General features: G+C 40.6%; 1 protein-coding gene across 24 annotated transcripts in view; it reads right to left on the bottom strand.

Annotated features, from left to right (window-relative positions):
• Positions 1-3724: 3724 nt before the first annotated feature.
• The window catches only part of RIMS2 (regulating synaptic membrane exocytosis 2), a 599820-nt gene continuing 591068 nt past the window's right edge, over positions 3725-12476 (bottom strand). For all 24 annotated transcript variants that reach the window (XM_039233796.1, XM_039233785.1, XM_039233791.1 and 21 more), the window contains 5 exons: positions 10729-10870; positions 6341-6453; positions 5914-6015; positions 4732-4871; positions 3725-4308 (listed from right to left, as the gene is read on the bottom strand). In XM_039233796.1, coding sequence (XP_039089727.1) covers positions 4090-4308; positions 4732-4871; positions 5914-6015; positions 6341-6453; positions 10729-10870 — 716 coding nt within the window. In that variant the 3' untranslated portion in view covers positions 3725-4089. The remainder of the gene's footprint in view (positions 4309-4731; positions 4872-5913; positions 6016-6340; positions 6454-10728; positions 10871-12476) is intronic.

The raw sequence follows: 12476 nt of genomic DNA, 5'->3' as shown, positions 1-12476 counted from the left end.
AGACATTCTGATCAATTACTTATGCTCATAATGGCATTTATGAGCACTTACTTTTATGCCACTCATGGTGCCATGTTCCATATACATTATTTTATTTAATCCCTGTGATGACCCAACGACCTGGGTGCTTTTACTATTGTCATTTAGCAGTTGTGGGTAGTGAGACTCAGAGAATCGAGGCCGAACATTAAGTGGCAGAGCCAGGAACCAGAAAAAAAAAAAAAAAAAAAAACAAGCTGGTTTGTGATAAAGAAGTTAGTCACTTACACTCTGGAAGTAAGTCAATGCAGGCAGACAGCTTTGGTGATTTCCTGAGCACTCTTTTCTCAGCCCCTATAAGCGTGACCACCATGTCCTTTATTGGGGACTGGGGAGCTTTGATCGCACATCCCAGGGAAAGCGAGGGTGTTGGCTTCAATGGCAGACACGTGGTTAGGGTTTAGTCCAGAACCTCTAGAGAAGAGCTCAGTCCTGAGCAGGGAGTTGAGTTGCAGAGAGGGGCTAGCATGAATCATTTCTGAGAAAGCAGAAGGCCTTTCAAGAGAGGGCATGTACTGAAGGCAAGGGAGTTGTTATAATAGGAGTGTGTGAATAGCAAAGGAATAGCTCTTTAGAGTAGGAGGTGGACATTGAATCATGACGAACAACCTGGGACAGGCATGGGGGACTGAGCTCGAATGGAGTCCTTGCAAATGGAAGAGATGGCTATTTCCAAGAACGGAGAGAAAACTAGGTTTGGATTTCTGACTAATTAAGCTAGCTTTTGAATTTAGAGCTGGGAGGCAGGGTGGGGGGACTTCCGACAGAACTCTGCTGGGGGCTTTCTTCCACTTTGAGGAGCTGCCCTGGGAGGATCCGCAGAAACCCTCGCCTCCAGGGCACACTACAGAAGCCAGTCTCTGGACAGGTGGTTCATGTCCCGTTAACCACAGGCATCTCCCCCGCTGAAAATGCACCCCCACCCCCACAAGGGTGAACCGACACAGCTGCGTAAAGCCCATCACTCTCGTCACCTTCACCCAAGGAATGGCAGACGGCTCTGTGATTCTCCAGGACTCTGCCATCCGTGAAGGTGACAATGACTCAGAAATCTCATTCAGTTCACTCACAGACTCTGTGAGCTGCTGAGTCATTTAACCAGAAAGCACCTCAGTCTGGAGCCACCATTTCCCCCCCAACCACAGAATAACAATCTTTTTATTTTCCCTAAAGCAGCAACTTTTAATGATGTGTGCAGAAATCCTTTGGCTCTTTGAAAACATGCTCTACTGAGGGCTATTTGCTAAGACCAGCAATCTGCTTCTGGCACGGAGAAGGAGAAAAATATGTTGTTATCTTGAAATGATGCATGAGCTCAAGGAAACTCTGATGGGGATGAAGAGAAGCCAGAGAAAAGCTGCGCATACAACGTCTGTAAAGAAAATGTTTTATTTAAAGTGTTAAATACCATCACCAGAATGAATTTGATTTACATCAGTTGGTGTTCATTACAGGACTAATCTGCCCTTTTTTTTTTTTCTCCAACTGGAATTCCCTTTACTTTTAAAACATACTATGTACAGGGCAGCAATGGTCACTGGAATAGTGCTATTTACATGACTAAACCACAAGTCGAGGTGCAGACATGTGAAAATTAAAAAAAAAAAGATACACCAACTTTTAAATAAATACTGCATAATGACAAGTATGTACAAATATTCCATACAGTCATGTCCTTCTTATTAAAATTAGAAATAATTTATATAGGAATATGCACAAAAGATTATGTGACTGCATCTTCATATCAGGAAAATGGTAAACGTTTATTCTAAGGGAGAGTATAGACATGATAGGTCTATTAAATCAATTGCTGCTGGTACGCAAGTGTCTAAATTATTTCCATAAGGTTTTATCCGTTCTTTTAATAACTTTACCTGGGGTCCATCGTAGATCTCAGAACATCAAGACACAGTCTCGGTGTATTTCATATTGCACCACGTAAAGAGAAGGCATTTTTAGTGAGACTCATTTTAACTTTTGCACCATATCAAGCATGATAGTTTTTAATGGTCAGCATGGAATTTAAAAAGGAAAAAAAAAAAGAAGAAAGCAATATTTTTGTGCATGGCCTTAAATGGTATGTATGTGGATTTCAAAAGTTACTGTAAGAAATTAAAATCAATCTGTAAGAATGCATTATCAAAGGTTACATAAAGAAACAGAACGTATGGGTGGTTTATTACATTAACCAGTGACTTTTCCTCTCCATAGGGAAACTTGGAAACTTGGAAAATTGACCTTGCAGCACCACCCAATGGTAATAACTGTCTGTAAAACCAAAGGCAGGGGCTTGACCTTAGGGGATTTGGGGCGGAGACTTTTGGTGATGGCATCAAAGAACTATTAATAGGCAGATTGACTTTCTTTGAGTCACCTAAAAATTGGAGCTTTAAAATTATTTGTTGCATATTTATGTTTACTATATTTCTTTAGAAATATAATTTGTGAAAAATTGTATTTTACTACAGAAAAATGAATTAATAAACAGCCCTGTGTTTCAGGCTCCAAATTTTTAGCAGTGTTTTTATTCACATAGTAAATGGAAATTGGCTAAAGAAATTGCTTTAATTAATTAAAAAACAAAACCTAAGACCTTCTAGAAATAATACTGTAACCCCTGTATGAATAATGCTGGTGCTAAAAACAAATTTATTAGACATCACAATGGCCACATGATTTTAGGGTTTTCCTGTAAACTGAACTTTGAAGGAGAAAATAAAAGTACCATGCACTGTACAATAAATTGCAAAAGTTCAAATATCTTCTTTATCAAACACATGCTGACTTACTTTAATGTACTCCCAAGTCATGTTGCAAAATCCTTTTCAACATGCTTGAAATAAAGAAAGCTCTTAGTTTTTTTTTTCCCTTGAGAAATTCATAAATTCAGAAGCATCTATAGCCCTGAATCAAACATGGGGTATAAGGAGCATCGGGTCAAAAACTTGTAATCTTTTAGCATAATCACTCTGGTAGGGAGAAAGAAAACAAAAGATTAAAAGATCGAAGAGGAAAAGTAAGACAGAGAAGAGGAAGAAAGATGTGAACAATTTGCACATATTGAATTTCGTAAGATTTGTATATTTAACATGGAAATAAATGGAATATATTCTGCTTATTTGTCACATAAAGAGAATTTTAAGTATCTTCTAGAAAGTATTCTCATTTGTAATGTCTGCCAAAACACAGACTATGATTAGTTTAAAGAATAAACATGGTGTGTCTTTGTACCACCCTGTTGCATTCTCTCCCCTTTTTAAAACCATGCAATAGTGAAATTTATTTTTAAAAATAATATAAATTGTTGAAAATGGCTGATTTTTATTCTTTTTTGTTTTTTTTGCAAGTTGCAGCCCCAAGAAAATAATTTAAGTATTCAGCTAATCTGTGTCCATGCAAAAAAAGTTTCTTTAATTTCATTCAGTACAGTGTAGCCACAGAATTTTGTTTTTCAGAGTCCAACACAACGTGGCGTTAGTGAATGGCATGCCTGCCGGAGCTCTGAGTCGGCCGCCGTTCACGCTGGACTGGCTGCCCCTGGTCACCATCTGGAGGAGGGCTGACGTCCGTCCTGGACCACTTCTTTGGTCTCTTGCTTTTCACCTGATGCTTCCTAGGACTTCACTCCTTGACTTGTAACATGGCTTAATGACTGTATAGCTCCATTTCTGTGGCATAACAGGGCTTTGGGGTCAGAGAACTGAAGAAAAAGGAACGATAAAAATATAAAGGTGCCATTGAAAAGGGCTTTTGTTGCATGAAACTGACTGATTCTTTGAGATTAATCCATGGCTTCAGATTGGACCAAAACCCAAGTGTTATTGAACTCCAAATCTAATAGTTCTTCATAACTCTGCTCTTTCACCTGAGGGCCATCTTTAGGGCACAATGTGTGCAACTTCCTCTGAGAACACAGGATCGCTTTGTATCCCTAGAAACAGGCTCAGAAGACACAACATTAAGCATGCAGTGTTACCAGGGTTGGCGACCTGTGATTTTTTTTTTATTTTTTTTGTAACGCTGGTTGCTATGACAACAGTTTTACAGCTGCTATGAACGAGAGTAAGAAGGTCCGGTTGAACTTTCGAGAGATGATTGGGAAGCTCTTCTTGTCAGAGGGGCCAAGGTTGGATCTACTAGGGAGGAAGGGGGGAAAAGTTTGAACCATCCAATCACCATGTTGGATAGCTCCAGTTCATCTAAAAGTATCTGCGCCACTCCCATAAAGGATTTGTGATCCATGCGGCCATAATCTCCCCAGACAATGATCTGTTGGCAAAATACAAAGGAGGGTAGTGTCAGTAGAATTATATACACGAAAACTTGTAAACTAAAATACATTCAGTTAATGTGCTGACATTAAACATTAAGTTAACTAGTTGTATTTTAATTGCTGGGATACTTGTTTTTAACTACTGGAGTCCGAAGGTACATGGAGAAAAGTGTACTAGACTGGTACGATCATAAGCAGTCCAAGGAGATTAGAGTTTGTGTACGATGGGGCTTTGCAAGTCTAGAGCTCACTGTTAAAGAAATAACAGCATCTGTGGCTTTATAGCACCAGCCATTGTTTTGACATTTCCAAGAATTTGGACCGTAAGCAACGAAAAAGATTGCAATAAGAAGATGTGTGGGTGCAAGGTTTGACTCCATGAAAATACGTATGTGAGGGATAAACAGTTCGGTAAATACCTGTAACACCTTCCCTTGGGGACTTTCTTCGAAAGATAATAGTTGCTGGTAAAGGGGCTCCAGCGTTTTCCTTGCCACCTTTGTTTTCTTTTTGGCTATGCAGACTCCATTATCTAACAGATACACCTTTACATATGGTGCTTGGGAAAGAAAACACAGAGGGGAGGGTTAAGTGAGGAGCAATGGTTATGAAATACCCAACTCGCACGTGATAGCTACAACAGCTTACTGTCGGGTTGAAAGAGCCAGCAATCAAAAGTCACCAGTCCTGCTGCACTGTGTCACAATCATTATTTATTTATTATAAAACTGCTATTCCTCACTAACTGTTCTACATATCAGATCTCCTATACATCTCTGCACAATGTATCTGGAGTCTGTGACATTTTTTTCATGGCTCCAAGCACCTTAGATTATAACATTTCAGTATGAAATACGTGACATCACAATAAACACTGATAATGGTGCCATTCTTTCTTTGTATAATACAGGAAGTAAAAGTTTTCTAATTAGGATGTCCTGTATACAAAGGCTTTTGCTACTTTGGCAACCTGTATCTGTTTTTATTCTAATTCCAGGGTTTTAAGAATTCCCAAGGAGAATTTTGAAGCTCCAGATAAAGAATAACACAAAACATCAGCTAATAAGAAAAAGAACTTCTTCTGTATACGTTGTACAAAATTATCAAAGTGTGGTAGTTTTTATTTTGCAATGGTTTCCACTATGTACATACATATTTAACAACTTAAATTCTCCCTACCAGAACACCCTCACTGAATGCTCGCTTAGAAACATTTATTTCAGAATTTATTTTTGAGACAGAGAGAGAGACAGACAGAGCACAAGCGAGGGAGGGACAGAGAGAGCAGGAGACACAGAATCTGAAGCAGGCTCCAGGCTCTGAGCCATCAGCACAGAACACGACGCGGGGCGCGAACCCACGAACTGTGAGATCATGACCTGAGCCAAAGTCAGACGCTTAACCAGACTGAGTCACCCAGGAGCCCCACTGAATGCTCACTTAGGATCAATACACAAACTACTACAGATAACAGACTCACTTATTATTAGTATCTTTGATTATCAAAAAACCAGGTTTTCAGTATCTAATCAAAAACAAAGTCTCTGAATTGAAAAGCACAGATGGATTGCGAATAATAGAAGTGTCTCTTCTGTTATTACCTGGCAGTGTCTTGGAACCTGGTTTTACAACAAGGCCACGAGCCCGAATGATTTCCACCTCCAGTTGTCCCTTTTTGTCCATCATTCCTACCTGAATGTCACCTAGTGGCATATGAGGAAGAAACAGACAGGCCTTAGGGTACAAATGCAGTAAGAAGAGTGTGTGTGTCCAAAGACCTTGGTTTTAGATCATTCCATCATTTCTCATATATTTTCCTAAATTCAACTACATCTAAAATGTTATCAGTGATATCTTCCTTTAAAAAGCATATTTAAATAAAGTGAAAAATTGGTTAAACATTTTTGTCGGTAAAATAAAAATATTTATTCCGGTTGACAATATGGTTCAAGACCCTATGGAATCAGGGAATGTGATTTTCAATAATCTAAAAGAGAAACGATGAAACCACATGCCAGAAATTCTTACCCATTGCAGGTGTAGCCAGAGTCTGGCGCCCCACCAGCTGGGCAGGGCCAAGGCCATCCAGAAAATCACTGAATTGGCTGTCTGAGGCCAGGCGGACACCAGGGAAGATCAGACTAAAAGCAGAAGAACACGAGATTAGACCCTCAACCCGTTTACTCTCAGGCAGCTCGGGTTTCTCTCTTGCCTCCTTCTGTTGCTACCACTATTTTCCACTTATGTTAATTAGATCCTGACACCCAGCTCCACTCCCCATTGCTCTTCCTTTCTTCTTCTGTAGTGGCCCATGTGTGTCACCAGAAGCACCTGTCACACTGCACTGCAGGCTGCTGTGTGTGTGTGTCTTTCTCCTCCTCGTCTGGAGGACACGGACCGTGATTTCTATCAGTAACACTGAGCACCTGCTGAACACTTACTCCACAACAGGCACTGTCGTATGTAATCCTCGTAGCGGCACTAGGAGATCAGTTTTAATATCTAACCTGTTTTATAGATGAAGAAGCTCTTCCAGATCATTCCCAGCAGTGCACAGACATACTGTTATTCTTCCACCTTCTTAAAAAAAAATCCTTTTCCTCACTCTACTTCCTCTGCTGCTACCTACCACCCCGCTTCTCGACTAGAAACTCCTTGGGGGAGTTTACTCTATTACTATTTTTAATTTCTTTTTTCTTGTTCTCTCTTAAAACTCGATTCAGTTTTTCCTTGCTCTCTTGCTTGTCTTATTTTTCTCCACTCTACCAAAATTCCTCTGTCCAAGGTGACCTAAGGGCCACAGTGGTAAACCCAACTGTTAGTAACCGTTAGTAACTTAGGGTAACTAAGCGTTAGTAACTTTAACACCTTAGCTTCATCTGACACAATGGAGCCCTCCCTCTTCCTTGAAACATGTTTCATGAACATGAAAAATGTTCCACTTTACTCCCCAGACCCTCTGGTCCTCCGACTTTCCTCTTTGGCCACTCTACCTCAGTCTCCTTCACTGGTCCTGCCATGAAATTTTGAGACTTACTTTTTTCTGCATGCCCCAATCTTTGCAACCTCATGCAGTTTCATGGTTTTAAATGCCATCTATGCTGATATGGCCTAGATTGACATCTCCAGCTTGGACCACAGACCTGGATTTGATCTGTGCTGTCTATATACCTGCTTGCATGTCTAATAGATAACTGCTACTTAACCTGTCCCCATGGACTCCCAATCTTAAAACAAACAAAAGCCAAATTCTGTTCTTCTCAGGAGATTCTCATCTTTTTTTTTTTTTTAAATGTTTTTATTTATTTTTAAGAGAGAGAGAGACAGACAGACAGAGAGAAGAAAGCACATGTGTGTGTGTGAGCTGGGGAGGGGCAGAGAGAGAAGGGGACAGAAGACGTGAAGCAGGCTCTATACTGACAGCAGAAAGCCTGATGCAGGGCTTGAACTCACAAACCATGAAATCATTACCTGAGCTGAAGTCCGAAGCTTAGAGGACTGAGCCCCCAGGCACCCCTTAGGGGATACTCATCTTAAATAGCAACTTCATTCTTTCAATTGCCCAGCTTGGGGTAAGAATTTCCTCTTTGTTATGGACTAAACTGTGTCCCCCCAATCAATGCCTATGTTGAAGCCTTAACCCTCAGTAAAATATAGCTGGAGATAGAGCCCTTAAAAAAATTTTTTTAAATGTTTTATTTATTTCTGAGAGAGAGAGAGAGAGAGAGACAGCGTGAGCAGGAGAGAGTCAGAGAGAGGGAGACACAGAATCTGAAACAGGCTCCAGGCTCTGAGCTAGCTGCCAGTACAGAGCCCGACGCGGGGCTCAAACCCAGGAACCATGAGATCATGACCTGAGCGGAAGTCAGACGCTTAACCGACTGAGCCACCCAGGTGCCACGAGATAGGGTCCTTAAAGAGGTAATTAAGGTTAAATGAGGCCATGAGGGAAGGGCCCTAATCTAATATGACTGGTATCCTTATAAGAAGAAGAGACATCAGGGGTGCTCAGCAGGTTAAGTGTCTGACTCTTGATCTTGGCTCAGATCATGATCTCGTGGTTCGTGGGTTCGAGCCCCACATTGGGCTCTGTGCTGACAGTACAGAGCCTGCTTGGGATTCTCTCTCTCCGTCTCTCTATGCTCTTCCCCTGCTTGTGCTCACTCTCTCTCTCATAATAAGTAAATAAAAACATTAGAAAAGAAGAAGAAGGAGAAGAGACATCAGGGGTATTCATGCATAGAAGAAATATCATGTGAGCACACGCTGAGGAAGAGGCGATCTGCAAGTTAAGGAGAGAGGCCTCAGGAAAAACTAACCCTGATACAACTTGACCTTGGATTTCTAGCCTCCAGAACTATGAGAAAATGAATGTCTATTATTTAAGTTACCCAGTCTTCACTATTTTGTTAGAGTAGTTAGTGCTAGCAAATGAATACACCCTCTTTCTCTCATTACTTACATCAAATATATCAATAACTCTTATTGGCTCTACTGTCAAAATACATCCAGAATCTGACTTCACTAATGATACCCTTGTGGCCCAAGCCATTATTTTCTGTCTCTGGTATTACTGAACAGCCTCCTGAATGATCTCTCCATGGCCAAATTTACTTTTCATCTCCACCATAATCAGAGTGATCTGTTAAAATGAAAGTCAGATAGTATCAGGACTCTGCTCAAATCCTCCACTGGTTTCTCCTCCCTCTTGGGGTAAAAGAAAAGTCCTCACAATGGTATATAAAGATGATCCGAGCTGTCCACCCTGCCCCCCGCTGTCTTAATTCCTAGTCTATTACCACTCCTGCCCTTAGTCCACGGCCCTGTCCTGCCCACTGCTCGTGCCAGGCAAAGTGCTGCCTCGGAGCCTCAGCATTGCTTCAGCCTGGAATGTTCTTCCCTCAAATGTCTGTATTCTTCACATCATTACTCAAATATGTCCTTTTCCCTGTCTACCTTACATAAAACCTACCCATACCCTCTATCATCTCTCATCCTTTCTTTCTTTTTTCTCCTCAGCACTTATACTACCTAATCTACTATATACTTCACTAATTTTCTTTATATATACATATTAACAACTTTGCCTATGTTTTGTCTGTCTTATCTATTAGACTGTAAATCTGGTGAGGGTAGGGTTTGTTTTTTGTTTTATTCTGTTCTGTTCACTGATGTATCTCCAGCACCTAGAACCATGTCTGGAATACTCTAAGCACTCAATACTTGTTAAGCTCAGTTAATTAAAATGAAACTGAGAAAAATTAAATAACTAGCCCAAGTTTCTATAGTACCAAGAAACAAATGAGGACTGAAGCCTATGTGGTTCTCAAACCCATGGTCTTAACTACTGTCTGATTTTGGCCCCTTTGTATGAATTCTATTCCTTCCTCAGAATGGTGCATGGAGCACGGGAAGGCATGAAAATATTTATTGAATGAGTTTATGAGTATTCATCTCAATTTTCCAATATTATATGAACAGCTGGGGTGCCAGAGGCCCCAGTTAGGATTTTTTTGTATCCCTAACAGTATCTATCATAGCACTCCACAACGATGAGAGCTCAATGCACATTTCCCACTTTATAACCTTATTTATAAATGTATAGAAACCATACACCTCTCTTGTGTTTATATAATCTTGCTAGACTAACGTTCGCTGTGGCATATCATTGATAATCTGCCCTTATCACCTCATGTCGGCGAACTGGCTACAGGTATGTCATCTAAACATCTGATACCTTCATGGTGATGACAGAGTGCAGTCAGCAAACCCCACTTTCTTCTATTGATGTCCTTTACACATCTATCTCTGGATCTGCAGGTGCTAATTATTGTCAACTTGTTGGAGACAGGGCTACACAATCTTGACAAATGCTTTAAAAATATCTCAGCTATACTGAAGGAAAAGCTATATGCTAACTCCATAAAGGAGAGGCTCACCAACTTACTTTGTGGCATTACATCAGTATGAACTGCTCGTTACTTCATGGAGCTGGGTATGTATCAAATGTTCTACAATTTTTAGTAATAACTTAAGAGCAAAGATTTTAAAGATTAGCATTGGTCAAGTGGTGTGGCACGGGTGCTTATTCTTTCTTATTCTTTCTCTATATTACGTCAAGGAAGGGCAAACTTTTATGTGCGTGTGTTGTGACAGTCACATTTTAGCGTCCTGCTATTAAAGCAAAACACTTTCTTCCCAAACCTATCTCCCTTGACATAAAAAGCCACATAGGTCACATCTCTCAGTGGTACGTGAGCCAGAAAGAAGTTCTCTTCACAGCAGGTCAGCCAGTGAAAATGAAAATGGCACCACTGAGAGGGGGAGTTAGCTTCTGGGAAAGCACAGAGAGTGAGACAGAAGATGATCTCTGGCGAGGCATGGAAGCGATGCTCATCAAGGCTGGCCTCACTCACTTTCCTTCTGAGCTATAGCTGTTCATGCTGCCATCCGTAGATTCTCGGCTTGCCTGTCGAGTCATCCAGTTCCTCATTTCCACAGCCAGGCCCGTTTCTGTACTTCTCTGGACGGTGCTCCGCAGCTTTTTACCGCCTGCTTCTGCACAGACACAAGACAAGAGGCATGACAGCTTTGCCACCACCATCTGGCAACAAAAAATAATCAGCCAACGTGGTGAAGGTCCTCAGATGGAAAAAACTGCATAAAGACAAAGCACTCTTATTAAGGAGACAGAGAGAAAAGGTATTTGAAACAATGTCTTGTTGAGTGGGATGAAGATATTCTAAAATATCTTCAAGAATCACAAAATACCATTGTTTTATTTCCATCTAAAGCAGTGTTCAAATTGGTAACAAAAGGAACAAAAAGTTTCCACCTAAGGAAAACAAAACAAGCTTTGTTTTCATTGTAATTAAATGCAAGGTTGATTTACACCTGTCTTTTTTTTTTCTTTCTTTTGATCATAGTGAAATGATTAGGGCTTGACTTTATTTGCAAAGAATAGGTCATGGGTTAACCTCAATTCTAGCCTTAACCTTCACACGAAAACCTGATTTCGTAAGGTGATCTATATTAGAGGACAAAGAAAACTAAACAAGGGAGAGAGCCTGTCTGATAATAGTTTCACATCTGTTGTTAACTTTCAGCAAGGCTCTCAAAGGGAACGCAAAAACCCCCAGCAATGCCATGTGGAAAGAGCTTTCTAATTTGGAGTCATGGGCAGTCATGTCCACAGGCATCTTCGACGGCTTGAATATGAGATTTACTTAAAGCAGCCAATTAGAAGACCAAACAGGAAACTGAGTCAGGGACCAGAGAGGTGACAGAGTGTGCTAGTGATCTGGAGATGTCAGGGAGGAAGGAGCTTTACAGAGAGAGTGGGAGTTTAGCTGGGCTTGAGAGACGGGCACACTGGGACCAAAGTGGCAAGACGGAAGGGTTTTGGGCCTGGGGAAGGGCACGGGGAAGGGCACGGGGAAGGGCATGAAGAAAGGGATGACCATGTGCAGCTCAGGGATGGCACAAATAACCAAAGCGTACTGAAGAGTAATGGTGGGAATGTGTAGTGGAGAGATTACTAAAGGTGGGGCAACAGGGTGACAGGCCAAACGATTGTATTCACTTCCCTCTTGTCAGGACTAAATATTTATCTACACTGACCATGCATACCACCAGGTTTTTGGGTAAGCTCTTTTAGTGCCTATATTAGTAATTTCATTTTAGATCGATAAACATATGCTGATATTGACTGTGACTTCTTGAAATTCCTCTCACCACACCTCTTAGAATATTTGCTCACCATTTTGAAACACTGCTTTCAACTTCATCTATTCTCTACTTTCAATCTTAATGTACATCAAAATGCTCTAAAAAGTTTGTATCACATATAAGCTATGACCGATCTACAGCTTAGTTCCTGTAGATCAGGATTTCCTCAGTTCCTGTAAAATATCTAAGGCCGATATTTTAGAAAATTGATAGTAAACATGTTGTACTGATATGAACCATAAGACAATCTAAAGCATCCCTTCTTACTTCTGAGGGAAGTCTCTTCTTTACAGAAAGTGTTAGTTAACAAATGTAAAAGGAATGATAAAAAATTTTAAATGGCCAATTTGCAACTTTCGATGCAATAAATGATTCCGGTAAAGCGCATCAATGGATGCTAACAGCATTAGATGAAAGGATATTCATATTAGCCCCC

The sequence above is a fragment of the Hyaena hyaena genome, unplaced genomic scaffold, assembly GCF_003009895.1.
Source record: "Hyaena hyaena isolate Hyena2069 unplaced genomic scaffold, ASM300989v1 scaffold_79, whole genome shotgun sequence".
In the NCBI taxonomy this organism is placed as follows: domain Eukaryota; kingdom Metazoa; phylum Chordata; class Mammalia; order Carnivora; family Hyaenidae; genus Hyaena; species Hyaena hyaena.
Note: the sequence above shows the minus strand (reverse complement) of the source record. Positions and strands in the feature narration are given on the sequence as shown.